General features: G+C 35.2%; 1 protein-coding gene across 7 annotated transcripts in view; it reads left to right on the top strand.

Annotated features, from left to right (window-relative positions):
- The window catches only part of LOC105181089 (uncharacterized), a 259808-nt gene that overhangs the window by 238010 nt on the left and 5955 nt on the right, over positions 1-15843 (top strand). For 4 of the 7 annotated variants that reach the window (XM_025296603.1, XM_025308204.1, XM_025308231.1 and 1 more), the window contains 2 exons: positions 4263-4280; positions 15281-15428. In XM_025296603.1, the coding sequence (XP_025152388.1) occupies positions 4263-4280; positions 15281-15428 (166 nt within the window). Of the gene's footprint in view, positions 1-4262; positions 4281-12446; positions 12483-15280; positions 15429-15843 lie in introns of those variants that run through there. The other 3 variants (XM_025296635.1, XM_025296568.1, XM_025296660.1) reach the window with 2 other exon arrangements.

The following is a 15843-nucleotide window of genomic DNA, read 5'->3' as shown; positions in this document are numbered from 1 at the left end:
CGCCTCCACGGGTCCTCGTCCAGCGAGTCCACCAGTCTCGTCCAGGCGCTTATCTTCGCCTCACGGATGGCGGCTTTGAAGGCTTCCCGTGTTTCACAGTAGCCCTTTTTCGCCCTCATGATCTCCCCGCCGTTTCCGGTGTGCCGGGCCCGCGTGTATACGCGTCTCGCGTGGACGGAGGCTCGCCGCAGAGTGGCGAGGTACTTTGTCCACCAATATGCAGCCCGGCGCCGACGGGGGTGGGACCTGGGTATCACAACGTCGCAGGCCGACATCACGATGGCCACCAACTCCTCCGCCTCCTCCTGGGGGCTGGGGTTCCACTCGCCATCCGGCTGACTCAAGTGCCAGGTGGCACGAGGACAGCCGTCTTGAACCTGTCCGGGTCCATTTGCCCATCTCCCTTTGGTGCGTAGCTGTCGCCCCCCACTCGGGCAGCGGCCCAGCGATGGGGTGGGGAGGCGGAGGGACCAGACCACATAGATGGAGACCTTGTCGGACCATGTGATCTCCATCTCCGTCTCCATCACCCAGCTGCTGAAAAGTCTTGCGGCCGCAGGAGAGGCCCAGATCAAGTCAATGACCGACTCCCCCCGCGACCGTACGCAGGTGCTGGTATCTCCCCTATTCATAAGGTGAAGATCTAACGCCGCTCCCCACTCCAACACGGCCTCTCCCAAACAACTAATGCACATTATTCAGCGTTATTTACAATATATTTTATTTATAATCTAAACAATAATATGTTCCTGAATAACATTGTTAAGGTTACGTAAAGATTATTTGAAAATTTTTTAATTTTAAATCTTTAAGTGATCTTGATAATGCTATTCAAGGTCATACTACTTTTATGGTCTAATACATCACTTAAATTCCTATAACATTTATATAAAATATTTTTTTCGAAAATATATATCTTTTTTCCAAAATATAAAGAACTAAAAGAATATTAAGAACTAAAAACTTAAATATTAAGAAATAAAAAGAGATATTAATATTTTCTATACATTCGCATAAAGCATTATATTTAGTACAAACAATACAAAAACAGTTTATACACATTACATATTCTACTTATGCTCTTCTTTCATTTCCTAGTTAGTTGACCTTATTTTTCGATACACTCTATATGTGGTTGAATTCGACATAAAATAATATTTCATATAGTCATATTTCATATTCGCCATATTAGTTCATAATTTAAACTTCCTCAAATAAATTTTTTAAGTAATGGGAATATGTTGAAAACTATTATATTGCTGAACAGTTTTTAAATATTGTTATAAAATAATTTTAAAAATTAAAAAATTTGTATTTAAAATCCTTTTTTTCTATGTATCTTTTATTGTTTGTGGTTGCTATGCATACAGAAAAAAAATATTTATTTTAAAGGAGTATTTCATTCTTTAAATCTGTATGTAAAAAGAATATACAGGGTGTCCCATAATTCAATACGAGGAATTCGTGGACACATATAGTTATCGAATTATTAATGACAGAAATCTGATGAGTGAGCGCTCGCCGAGATGGATAATTGGAGTAGCATCGTAGCCGTTTGGGTCACAGTGCGGCCCAGTCGATTCAGCAAATGCTGACACGCGACGAGGGGAAGGATAACATGTCGCTATTTATATTTTATCTCGCTGCTCTTACGTTTCGCCGCACGCTGCCAATAATTACTGAATCGACTGGGCCGCGTTGTGGCGGCCTACGCTTCTCCAACCGTTCATCTCGACGTGCGCTTAATTGTCAGATTTCTGTGATTAATAACTCAATAATTATTATATACAATACTATTATATACAATAACAATTATAATATCGCAAAACGGTATGGGATTTTTATATTTGTTTTAATCCGCTCTATGTCTCCACGAATTTCTCGTGCTAAATTATAGGACATCCTATATGTTCTCATTTTAGTCTAGATCCCAACATACTACAAGATTGTTAAAATCAATAGAGGGATTATTGTGAATTTTCTTGTTAATATATTACTCGATAATTTACTAAGATACAAATAAGATAATCATCATGAAAATGCTTTAAATTCACTTATTATTAACTTTTATAAGAATTATTAATAAATATATTTTTTAATTATTTTTGACAATTTCTAAATCTTATTTTAGCATATCTTATATTTATTTTACATTTTCTGTTTGGAAGATATTGATGTGTGCAAAAAAGTTACATATTTTACCTACTACTATAAATAAATTTAGGAGATACTTATGTTACGTCCTGGAGGAGGAACGCTACTTGACGCTTGCTTTCACAAGCTCCGACGTACTCGCAAGTCTGCGGTGCAGATCAAGGATCAGAATGACCCCTTTATCTGGCGTGGATGACGTCGGTGGTCCTTTATTTAGATCAAGGAACTGAGTCCTTTTACCTGGGATAGGACCGTGAGCGACAGTTGAGGGAAGGGATAATTTTTTGTTGAGAATAATTAGTTGGAAAACGTGATTGGCTTACAATTACAAATAACTTGTTTTATTGATGATTAGATGAAAGTTCATAATGAAATAAAATTTGTAAATAAAATTTGTGATTTTATAATGTGTACGTATACATATATGTATAACAATCGCGGTTTGAGCAAAATTCCGTGTTCGTTATGTCCGATTGAAGTCGACAAGATTGGGCCACTCACACCGGATTTCACAATTAAGGAGGAATGCCAAGGGGGATAGAAAAAAGGAAGAAAAAGGAAAGAAAAAGAAAAGAGAGAGAAGAAAAGAAGAAAAATAAAAAGAAAGGGGTCACTCAGGCAAAAGAAAGTATAAATAATTTACTGCTGGTTCTATGCTATTTGTCGAAAATGAAGAGTGTAATTGCTGCGTGTCGGTAAGGGCGGATGACCCAAATTCTGCGCCAAGAATAGAAGGCTGGTTTCAGCTGGATTGCTCACAATGGTCCAAAAATGTGCACGAGGTCGTTGCACAGAATAATTAACAACTGGAGAAACACTGATCTATCTAAGTCACTAGTAGGCTAGATTGTTAGGAGATCCTGAAGGGGTGCTGAAGAGAAGCTTCTGTTCTGGCTGCGGGTCGGTCGAGAAGTCTCTTGGCCTTTTGGCTTTTCTCAAAACGTCAGCTCGGTTGAGAAAGTGGAGTTTTAGGGAAATGTTTTGGAAATCTAATTTTTATGCCCAAATATGGTCATAGGACTATGCTTCAAATGTTTTTTAGAGGTGGGGGTCAAGAGTTGCGTTGCAGTATCTCTAAGATAATTATTGTAAAAGATGGGGTATCTATGGCGATAAGGGATTTCATCATTTCGTTAGGTTTAGTGAGAATTATTGGGTAACATACCTTATGAAGGGACGTGGAAAAGCTGTGAGTTCTTGAGGATTAACAAAATCAGATATCGACTGGTCAGTCCGGGAAGTGATTCAACGGATCTTTCTGACAAACAACTAGAGGACTTTGGTCTAGGGGGAGTTAAAAAAAGAGAAATCGGTATGTGGCGTCATCGTGCTTGAAGGTTTGCGGAACATGTTCGTTGAATATAACATTTGAACTATAGCGAGCAACATAAAATCAAATCGCTCTATTTATAAAAGAATCTAGAAAACGCGGAGTCCGCAGGACGTAACACTTATAATTTTACTTTTAGTTACTGTAATTCGCACTAATATTCAGATACAAAATGTATGGAATATTTATATCAAGTTTTATAATATTCAGATATTAACCCCTTAGCTGTTAGATGATAAAATGTTTATGTGTCCTCAGTAATCTTCACAATAGAATAAATTAATTATAAACAAAATATTTTCTATAGGTTTATTGGGTCGTTAAATTGAATTTAAGGTCAAAATTTCAAAATTCAAAATGGAGAATTTAATATAGCGAACCAAATATCCAAAGACTTACGCGAGTAAACATTTTTATTAAGAGTTCCTTAAGGGTTTTATTTTAAATTCGTGAATTTTTATTTTAAATTTGGAATGTGCGGCTTTAAAAATCTTTAAATTCTAACTTTTATGTAAATCGTACGATTTCTCAAATTTTAGATCAGCTATTTTGAATTTTTACTTAAAATTTGAATTCAGTGGCTACAAAAACATAAAAGTATAGTATCTTATTCCATTTACTTCGTTGTAAGTATTTTTTTGGAATGTGCAGATATTTCGAACATTGACGATTTAGTACTTTTTTTTTACAGTTATTTCCATTATTAACAGTTAAGGGATTAATGCACGTTACTGTGGACTTAATAAAATCTTTATATTCTTTTCTTTCTCTTTTGTAGGTCGTAATCTCAGTTGGTGTGAGTATATAACCGTATTTGCTTTGCATGATAATACTCTATTGCACAATCATGTTTTATTGCATTACTAATAATACACGAACTCTCTAGTAATAATCTAACTCTAGTAATCTAACTCTAGTAATAATCTAAGAACGAAATTCTTGACGGTAAAATTTTAGACGGAATTTTATTAGCAGACGACATTAACATATTTCGTTTTAGAAAAGTCATTGTTTTCTTTAGAAAAATCATTGTTTTCTTTAGAAAAATGTTGCATGATTTATTTTTATAATAGTTCGCTTGTAATTATTGTATATATTATCATTTTTATTGTAGATACAAAACAAATAAATAATAAATTAAGGGTATCTTATTAAATATTAAAGTTTCAATATTTGTTCTAGTCTGATATTATCTGGATATTATCTGATTATTCGGATAGGGAATAAATATGATGCTTCAAACATTCGAATTTTCTGAGATACAGTTAAAAAGCATCGAATCCAAATCTAGAATTAAATCTAAATTCTGAATCTAAATTCGTAGCAGAATCAGTCAAGCAAACACCTTTCCACTTAACCTTTGAAAAATGATTTTTTGTAATATGCTTTAGTTATATATGGTTAGATTTAGCATAAAATAATATTTCATATAGTTATTTAACAGATCATATAAGATTTTAATATCCTCGGAAAAAATTTTTATTAGGTGTACAAATGAATAATCCAAATAATTTTAAGCAATTATGAAATCAATTTTAAATTGAATTTTTCCGCTATTTTGTGATTATGCAATGTTGACATATAGCTATTAAAAAGAACATATATTAGGTGCGCAACTAAGTTCTCGCTGTTTTTTTGATGAAAATGCAACTTTATTGTGAAAAAATGGTTACAAATGAATCATTCAAAATATTGCCCATCGCTAGCGACAACTTTTTCTCATCTTTCTGGCAGAGCTCGAATACCGTCACGGTAGAAGTGTTCGTCTTTTGAGGCTATCCACGAATCAAGCCATTTGAGATGTCTTCATATGAGCGGAACTGCTGATTAGCCAGACCATGTGCCATCGAACGGAACAAGTAATAATCGGACGACGCAATATCTGGGGAATATGGCGGGTGGGGTAGGACTTCCCATTTGAGCGTTTCTAAGTAGGTTTTAACGGGTTTGGCAACGTGAGGCCGAGCGTTGTCATGCTGTAGAATCACTTTTTCGTGCCTCTGCTCGTATTGTGGCCGCTTTTCGCGCAGTGCTCGGCTCAATCGCATCAATTGAGTTCGATACCGTTCCCCAGTGATGGTTTCGTTCGGTTTCAACAGCTCATAATAAATAACACCGCCCTGGTCCCACCAAATACACAGCAAAACCTTCGCAGCGTGAATATTCGGCCGAGCCGACGTAGAAGCATGACCGGGCAGTCCCCATGATTTTGTTCTTTTTGGGTTGCTGTAATGAATCCATTTCTCATCACCCGTAACGATGCGATGAAGAAACCCTTCCTTTTTTGCCGCTGGAGCAGTTGTTCACAGGCGAAAAAACGACGCTCAACGTCTCTTGGCTTCAAATTATAAGGAACCCAAGTTCCTTGTTTTTGAATCATTCCCAACGCATGCAATCGCTTGGAAATGGCTTGGCGGGTAACTCCTAATGCTGAAGCAAGCTCTTTTTGCGTTTGGCACGGATCCTCATCGAGCAATGCCTCCAATTCAGCGTCTTCGAAGGTTTTTGGCCTTCCTTCACGCGAACGATCGTCAACATCGAAATCACCGTCTTTGAAACGACGGAACCAATCACGGCATGTTGTTTCACTTAGAGCAGCATCTCCGTAAACTTTTTGGAGTTCTCGATGCGCTTCAGCCGCCGTTTTCTTCGAATGAAAGAAGAAAAGCAACACTTCCCGCAAATGACGATTATTTGGCACAAAATAAGACATTTTCAAACAACCAAAAGTATATGACGCAAAAACAAAATCACTAATGTGTCAAAGCGGTTTGTTTACCATATGTCTAAGCTTGGTTCATGACGTTTTGGTTATGTCACAATCGACCAGCACTTACTACTGGAGCCATCTCTTGAAAAACAGCGGGAACTTAGTTGCGCACCTAATAGTTTGGCGAAAGGCCCAACATAACATTCAAAAGTATTCAGTTCAGTACAGTCGAAAATGGCAACAGATAAGGTGCATATCCGACATTGCATTCTTTACGAATTCCAACAAGGAAAAAATGCTACAAGAGCGTGCGAATCGATTTGTTCCTTTCTCGGCGAAGATGTATCGTACGATGTGTGCGCATTTTGGTTTAAGCGATTTAAAAGCGGTAATTTCAGTCTAATCGACAAATAACGCCCTGAAGGCCCTCTGAAGTGCGATAATGATGATTTGGAACAACTGCTCGCTGAGAATTCGGTACAAACACAAAAAAGCTTGCAAAACAGTTGGGAGTAACGCAGCAAACGATTTCCTACATGAGATGGGAAAGATCCAGAAAGAAGGGAAATGGGTTCCGCATGAACTCACTGAAACCGACAAAAATCAACGAGTGGCAGCGTGTCTTTCTCTTCTCAATAAGCAGCGTCAAATGTCTTTCTTGTGGAAAATCATTACGGGCGATGAGAAATGGATACTCTATGACAATCCGAAACGCAGAAAGTCATGGGTAAATTCCGGCGAATCATCAAAATCGGTCGCAAAACCCAATCGCTTCGGAAAGAAGGTTCTTCTCTGCATTTAGTGGGATATCAAGGGCGTGCTTTATTATGAGTTGTTGGAACCGGGTGAAACAGTTACTGCGGACTGCTATCAACGTCAATTAATCTGCTTGAGTCAAGAATTGGAACGAAAACGCCCGTATACCAGCAAAAGAGAACATCCAGTGAAATTGTTGCATGACAACGCCAGGCCACACATTGCTTCCAATAAAAAAGACACTATAATGAGTCTTGGCTGGGACGTCTTACAGCACCCGGCGTATTCACCAGACATTGCTCCATCCGATTACCACTTGTTCCGGTCGATGCAACATGCCTTGTCCGATATGCACTTCCAATCAGTGGATGAGATCCGAAAATGGCTTGACGACTTTATCGTGTCCAAAGACGTAACATTTTTTCGAAATGGAATTCATCAGCTGCTTGAAAGATGGCTTAAAGTTATAGAAAGTTATAGAAGTTATTTTGAACAATTTAATTTGCTTTTTTTAAAATAAACCTTGAATGTAGCTGAAAAAATTGGATTATTCATTTGTATACCTAATAAGTAGTGAGGGTATATTGGAAATTGTAATGTGTTTGAAAAGTTTTTAAACATCATTAAAAAAATATGCTTAAAAAAAATCATTCGTTCGTAGCAATCTAACTTTCTCTCGAAAATTTCACAATCAATTACTCAATATTTTGTAATTGCAATTTAAAGGCTTGAGATGATTATATTTATTTGTATATTTAAATAATAATATTTGTATATTTAAATAATATATCGATTAATAATTTCGATTAATTCGATTATTTCGATTAATAATAAAAATTTTGTTATTAAATTTCTATCCACTTTTTAATTTACTTGTTTCTGTTTAATTCAAATCCAAATTTGATTCTAAATTTGCATCTCTTATTACAACCAAAACTTGAATCCGAATAATTCAATTTACCCGGATTATCCAGATAGTGTAATCTTGAATTGTTATCAGAACTAATCTCGAATATTCAGATAGTTAGATATTTACATCTAAGAATACTAGAGAGAGCTTTATTAAATATATTCTGTGTATATTACAATACAATGAAAATCAGATATTGGAACTCTTACAAGGGGAGGACGCATCGATCGGGAAACGGTTTGGAACGAAACTTATGGAGTTAATAGTACTTGACTATTAATAACTCATGGTAATAGCATACGCCGCAATACCTCTTCGTTTTCGAGAAAAAACGGTCTAAACAAAAGAGTCAACAAAGTGTACGAGTTAGTAAGAAAGGTATTCAACGAAGCGGCGTAGCGCAGCAGCGAAGGTAACGAACTACCGAGCTGACGGCTGAGGTTCGATCCCTGCTGTATGGTTTTTTTTATTCTATAAGCATAAAAATGAAACAGAAAACATTAATAAGTAATAAAACTGCGTTTCTTAAATATATTAATGTTTGTTAAATATACTATTAATAATTTAAATTGCAAAAAAACCGTAAATCTTATCTATAAAATATATAGTGTATGAGAAAATGTTTATATAATAATTGCAATGGAAATAGGAGTAAAAGTATATTATATTTTCGCTGAAGGATTTTTCGATAATAATTCATTATTCTCGTAAATAGAATTCGCATATACGAGAGCATTAGTGAATTCACCTTTAAAATCTTTATTTTCAAGAGATCTTTCTTCTAGCGATTCTACATCATCTATTTTGCTTGTTGAAGGATTCTCTGACATTATTATGATATATGTAATTTAAATATGATCACCGAATTGCTCTGTATCATTAGTAAACGCACACTGCTGCTTGCTCTACTGACGACTGTTCCGATGCTCGAATCATTTCGTCATTCTTAACGATCGTTTAGAATGACACAAAGGAAGTTTCTGGAAGGGGATTGCCAGAAGAGATAAAGACACAACACAACTTCAACACAACACGACTTCTACACAACATCGAAAGTTGTAACAGAAATAAATATTTTATATATACGATATAAGATTACGAAAAACTATCTCATACTAGTTTAACCCTTTGCGATCGGCCGATTTCGAAGAGATCGATAAATATTGATATCTGTAAATTGATCTAAACATTTGAATCTAGCATCGGGAGGATAGTTTTCTTTCATTATCGCTAGCCTCATTTGCCATGCCACATGCCAGGCGATCATGAATGCCAACCTGGCGGCATCGACTTCTACGACGACTTGCGAATGTCGCCACTGTGGCGGCATCGACTGCAAAGGGTTAATAGCATTCCTATACAGGGTGTTATAAAAATCCCGGAAGAGCAGAATAACTCGAAAAATATGAGTCCTAGAAAAAATACGAAGTACTGAGTTTTTATGATTTTTTCTGACTATCTGACGGTGACCTTGGATTTGACCTTGAAGGTCATTTCAAGGTCAGATCAATTTTTTAAATAGGACCCAATACTTTTGACCCCAGAAATGAAAAGAGCGGAAAATTTTACGTTCGGATATGATCTTAAACACTGCCAAATTTGACCTCTGAAGGTCACATAAAGGTCTAAACTTGTTTTAGGCTGAAAACGCGAATATCTTCGAAAATGCATCTGCTAGGGAGCAATGTTACGCATAAGAATAAGAATGTAGAGGTCAACGAGGGACATTCAGCCGTGACCTTACCTTATTCTCAAGGTCATGAGTTAAGATTATTATTAAGGTCAAACCGGACTTTTTTTGGGACTGAAAATCCATACTTTTGACCTAAGTGTCAAGATTGAAAAATTTTACGTTCGGAAATGACGTTTTCAACCTTGATCTTGTTCTTAAGGTTATATATCAGTCATATCTAAGTCAATTAATTTTTTTAGGCTAGAAACACATACTTTTACCCCACTCCCCATAATGTGAAGAGTGAGATTTTACGTTACGTACGAGGTCACGCTCCGATTGTTGATAATTCCTCAATATCGGGCGCCATTTTGGATCGGTTATCTTGAATTTGTAAAATCCTACGTCGGATTCGATTTCAGAAACGACTTCAAAAACTCCTTAAACGAGATCCAATTTTTGTTATTCTTAAATATCGGCCGCTATCTTGAATTGACCATCTTGAATTTGCAAAATCCGACGTCGGATTCGGTTTTAGCGAGCTCAAAAATCCCAGGATCGGTATCCGAAAAATTTATTCGCCATCGATAAAGTGTATGCTTCAAGGTTTTTATTTGTCTCGATTCTATCAGTGTCAAACAGATAATAGATTGTTTTGAGTTTTCATCGATTTAAAAAGTTTTGATGTCATTCTAGTCTGTTTTGAATGATTATCATATTATTATTAACGATCAATGGTACATTACTTATTATTTCTATTTAAAGGTAAAGAAACCGAATTTTTTATACCAAATTTTTTGCAAATTTTATGTTTTCAATTCCAAATGGCTTCTCTTACAGAGCATGGGAGTGTTTCGCTATTGATGATGAGAGGATGGGGGGATAGACAAAGGTCATACAGTGAAATGAGATTGCTGTTCAATGAAAACTTTCGTAATGAAGGCGAAGGTATTTCAATATCGACTGTATCTCTCACCATCAGACGATTTGTAGAAACTTGGAGCGATAAAAACCGCCAAAAATCTGGGAGGCTAAGGTCACAAACGACAGAAGAGCGGCAATTTGAAGTAGCCCAATCATTTGTTGAAAATCCCAGATTGTCAATTAGAAAAGCATCTCAACAGCTTCAAATGAATGTATTGTCAATTTCCAAAAATCTAAAGATCATTAAGTTCCACCCCTACAAAATTCATTTCCACCATGAGTTGAATGAGGATGATTTCGACCGTACGGTGCAATTTTCAGAAGTTATGACGCAAAGAATTGATCAGCAACCGAACTTTTTGCATAATATCGTTTTTTCAGACGAAGCGTCTTTTAAAATTACTGATAAGGTAAACCGTCATAATTTTAGATATTGGGACAACGAAAATCCTCATTGGATGCTTGAAGCACATACGCAGCGACCTCAAAAATTGAATGTTTAGGCAGGTCTTTATGATAATTAAGTGATTGGGTCTTTTTTTATAAATGGGAATTTGAACTCAGAAACCTATCTGCAGCTTCTAACAGACCAAATTGTTCCATCAATACAGGAGATTGTTGGTGGTAATTTTGATGATATTTGATTCCAGCAAGATGGGGCACCGCCACATTATGGACGCATTGTTCGGAACTATTTAAACGATACTTTCCCTAATCGATGGATAGGTAGAAGAGGAACAATCGAATGGCCACCGAGATCGCCCGACATTGCACCACTTGATTTCTTTTTTTGGAGCTACATAAAAAATAAAGTTTATTTCACTGAACCTCGTAACCTGGATGAGCTTCAACAACGGATCATAGACGAATGTGCTGCAATATCTTCAGAAATGATAAGGAGTGCGACTGATAATTTGTACGTCCGCTTAGCACACTGTCAAACGGTCAATGGGGAATATTTTGGACATCTCTTGTAATCTCAGGCCGAGTTACAAGGTACTTTGTCTTCGGTGGCCGGGACTAACTGAACCTTGCTTTCAGTGGTCGAGTTTGAGACACCTTGCCTTCAGTGGTCGGGTTTAAGACACCTTGCCTTAAGTGGCCGGATTTGAGACACCTTGCCTTCAGTGGTCGGGTTTGAGACACCTTGCCTTCAGTGGTCGGGTTTGAGACGCTTTACTTTCAGTAGACTTCACGATCAGTGTAGTAACGTAGAACGCATAATTTTGAGAACAAGGTCAAGGTTGAAAACATCATATCCGAACGTAAAATTTTTCAATCTTGACACTTTTAGGTCAAAAGTATGGATTTTTAGTCCTAAAAAAGTCCGGTTTGACCTTAATAATAATCTTAACTCATGACCTTGAGAATAAAATAAGATCACGGCTGAATGTCCCTCGTTGACCTCTATATTCTTATTCTTATGCGTAACATTGCTCCCTAGCAGATGCATTTTCGAAGATATTCGCGTTTTCAGCCTAAAACAAGCTTAGACCTTTATGTGACCTTCAGAGGTCAAATTTGGCAGTGTTTAAGGTCATATCCGAACGTAAAATTTTCCGCTCTTTTCTTTTCTGGGGTCAAGAGTATGGGTTCCCATTTAAAAAATTGACCTGACCTTGAAGTGACCTTCAAGGTCATTGTCAAGGTCAAATCCAAGGTCACCATCAGATAGCCAGGAAAAAATCATAAAAACCCAGTACTTCGCATTTTTTCTAGGACTCATATTTTTCGAGTTATTCTGCTCTTCCGAGACTTTTATAACACCCTGTATATTTCATAACAATATTTTTATTCCTATTTCCATTGCAATTATTATATAAAAATTTTCTCATACACTATGTATTTTATAGATAAGATTTTTATAGATAAGATTTACGGTCTTTTTGCAATTTAAATCATTAATAATATATTTAACAAACACTTATATATTTAAGAAACGCAGTTTTATTATTTATTAATGTTTTCTTTTTCATTTTTATGCTTACAGAATAAGAAAAACCATACAGCAGGGATCGAACCTCAGCCGTCAGCTCGTAGTTCGTTACCTTCGCTGCTGCGCTACGCCGCTTCGTTGAATACCTTTCTTACTAACTCGTACACTTTGTTGGCTCTTTTGTTTAGACCGTTTTTTCTCGAAAACGAAGAGGTATTGCGTCGTATGCTATTACCATGAGTTATTAGTAGTCAAGTACTATTAACTCCGTAAGTTTCGTTCCAAACCGTTTTCCGGTCAATGCATCTTTCCCTTCTTAGACTATATAAAAATTTTGAATATATGTCCGGTGAAACTCTTGATTGAACATTGAACAGCAACTAAGACTTAGTCTACAATACATTGTACGTCAGAGTCGGATATTGGACACATGTACAATGGATTTTGTCGGCTATTGTATAAAGTGGTTATAAGTTAGTGTCGAACTGAGAAATGTCCTATCCTTTCTGACTCACGACTATGACTAAATACACATATAGGGTCTGTCAAAAGTTCCGGAACGGCTAATTATTTCAAAAAATAATGATTGCTTAAAACAATGTTTGAAACAAAAGTTATAGGGCTTAAAAAAGCTATCTGATATTGATAATTGTTTGACCTTGGAATGACCTTGACAAACGTTATCAAGGTAGACATAAAAATCTTAAATGGAAACTAAAACTTTTTATCATACCGTCTTTTTCCACCAATTAGTTTGAACAACTTTTGTCTGAAACATTTTTTTATTTGCCTAATATTTTTTGAGATATTTAACCCTTTAACTGCTACAATCGAGATAATTCGAGTGTGGAAAAAATGGCGGCCTTGCTATCGAGTTTACTCGATTTGGACTTTCAATGTGTGTGGTATTGTGTGTGGTATTTTCTTAAAATTTAAAAATATGAATTTGTGAAAATCTGGATCATCAGTAAATTATAAAATATTTTATAATTGTAAAAATAACTCAGCAAAAATAACTCATACTGGTCATTTAATATCTCAGCAGTTAAAAGGTTAAGGATATCTTAGCAATTTTTTCAATATTTAACTTACGATATCTCGCCAACTGTTTGTCGGGATAAAAAAATGGTACTAGATTTTTCTATTCTATTTGATCTCAAGAATATATTGAATATATTGAATAATGCTCTATTTTTTGTTAATTTATCGATCTTTCGAAATTTCAAAATCATCAAATTAACAAAAGTCAGAGCGCTATTGTAACAATATATTCTTGAGACCAAGTAGAATAGAAAAGTCTACCATTTTTTATCCCAACATACAGCGAAATATCGTAAGTTAAATATTAAAAAAGTTACTAAGTTATTCTTAAATATCTCAAAAAATATTAGGCAAATGAAAAAATATTTCAGAACAAAAGTTGTTCAAATTAATTGGTGGAAAAAGACGGTGTAATAAAAAATTGGAATTTCCATTTAAGATTTTTATGTCGACCTTGATAACATTTCTCAAGGTCATTCCAAGGTCAAACAATTATCAATATCTGATAGCTTTTTTTAAGCCCTACAACTTTTGTTTCAAACATTGTTCAAACAATCATTATTTTTTGAAATAATTAGCCGTTCCAGAACTTTTGGCAGACCCTGTATGTTATGTGATCGAATCATTGAATCAATAATTGATGAAATTATTAATTTTGTATAAGAAAGTTTATATCGTAGAAAGAGGTCATATTTTGTGTCTATGAACGCCTATGAAGGCCGATGTATGTTTTCAGAATATTGTAAAGAAGTTTTTATTAATAGACCAGCACATGAGTTAACATGTTGAGGCATTTGTTTATATTTTGCGTTAAATCCGGCCGACCTCCGGCAACTGGCGAAGAGTGACGGCCGGATGGGGGCAACAACGCCTCTCCTCTCGCGGCGCGAATTAACTCAGCAAACATGATGTAACATATAACACACCTATTAGATATAATTCTCAACAATGTAACTGTTATATAATACATGCGTTATATAACAGTTATATTGTTGAATAGGAAATTACAACCAACAGGTGTGTTATATGTAATATTGTGTTTGTTGAGAATGCGCATGACTACATTATTCGTAGAATCATTCGAGAAATCTATACGCATATACATATATTGTATGTAAATTCATTCGAAAAAAATATATAGCGTCAGAAATGAATATCCTATTTATGAAATTTCTTTTGTTAATAATTTTTTAATAAACAATGATTGATAAAGAAGGGAATTAGAATTTTCTGAACGCTTTTGATACAGAAGAATGACTTTTATAATATATATTAAAGTCGAAGTTATAGGAAGTGAATCCCCTTTTATAGAGATCTATCATATTTTTAACTAACAAATTATATGTTTGCATTGAAGCATGAATAAATATTAGAGACAAATTTAATTTTGATATATTATACAATATATAATATTCATAGCTACGAATATATAGTATTCATATTCGTTTAATATTACTCTTGTTTTGACTTGCAACTTGTTATAGCTCAATTGTAGAATAGTTTGTCGTATTTACATTTCTTTCTCCAACATACAATATATGATGTATGTAGTAGCACTCGATTTCGGAACAACTATTATAGAACAGGTTTTAGGCGTCTTTATTTGTTAGTATCGTAATGTGCAAAAAGAAAATATTATATAATGACTAGTGCTTGATTTATGGGCATATAGCGATAGTCACGTTGAGTGATTCATAGTTTAAGAACTGACATGATTAGTTCGCCGAATATTTGACAAAAGTAAATATCAAATTTGAGTTGTTGAATATTTGATGAAATAATAAATTAATATAGTCATGTATTGTCAAGGTTGATATATATAAACCCAATTTTCTTTTTTAATTCAGCTTGCCCTCTGGAGAGTGAATTTACTTGTAACAATGGCGAATGTATATTAAAAGTTCGCTTCTGCGATGGGCTAGCAGATTGTAGCGATCGATCAGATGAACCTCATGGATGCCAAGGAAAATGCAACAAACATGAATTTACATGCCAGTAAGTATGTTACTCCATATAAGTTAATACTCCAAGCAATAAACTTCAAGAAATCCTTAGAGGAAACATATTAGTAAAATAAATTAATTAATACTTTCATTTCGTTCTTTTAGGGATTATAAATTATTTGAAATATTTTTGTGAGATAATGCTTCTGTGAACGATTATATTAGGTTGTCGGAAAAGTCATGACGTATTCTTTCTGTTTTTCAAAGGTCATTTATTTATATTTATAAAGAACAAAGATCAATCAATGATATATTGCCCGTTTTGTTCGACAACCTTTTGCCATCTTCCACTGAGCTTCATAATTCCTCGTTCTTAAAAGGACCTATTTTTATCGGCAAAAAATTGAACAAGGTACTGATTTACAGCCTCATTTGAATTTAACGTTATACCATGTAAGGAGTTTTGA

Source organism: Harpegnathos saltator, unplaced genomic scaffold (genome assembly GCF_003227715.2).
Source record: "Harpegnathos saltator strain DR-91 unplaced genomic scaffold, Hsal_v8.6 scaffold0, whole genome shotgun sequence".
NCBI lineage: Eukaryota > Metazoa > Arthropoda > Insecta > Hymenoptera > Formicidae > Harpegnathos > Harpegnathos saltator.
Note: the sequence above shows the minus strand (reverse complement) of the source record. Positions and strands in the feature narration are given on the sequence as shown.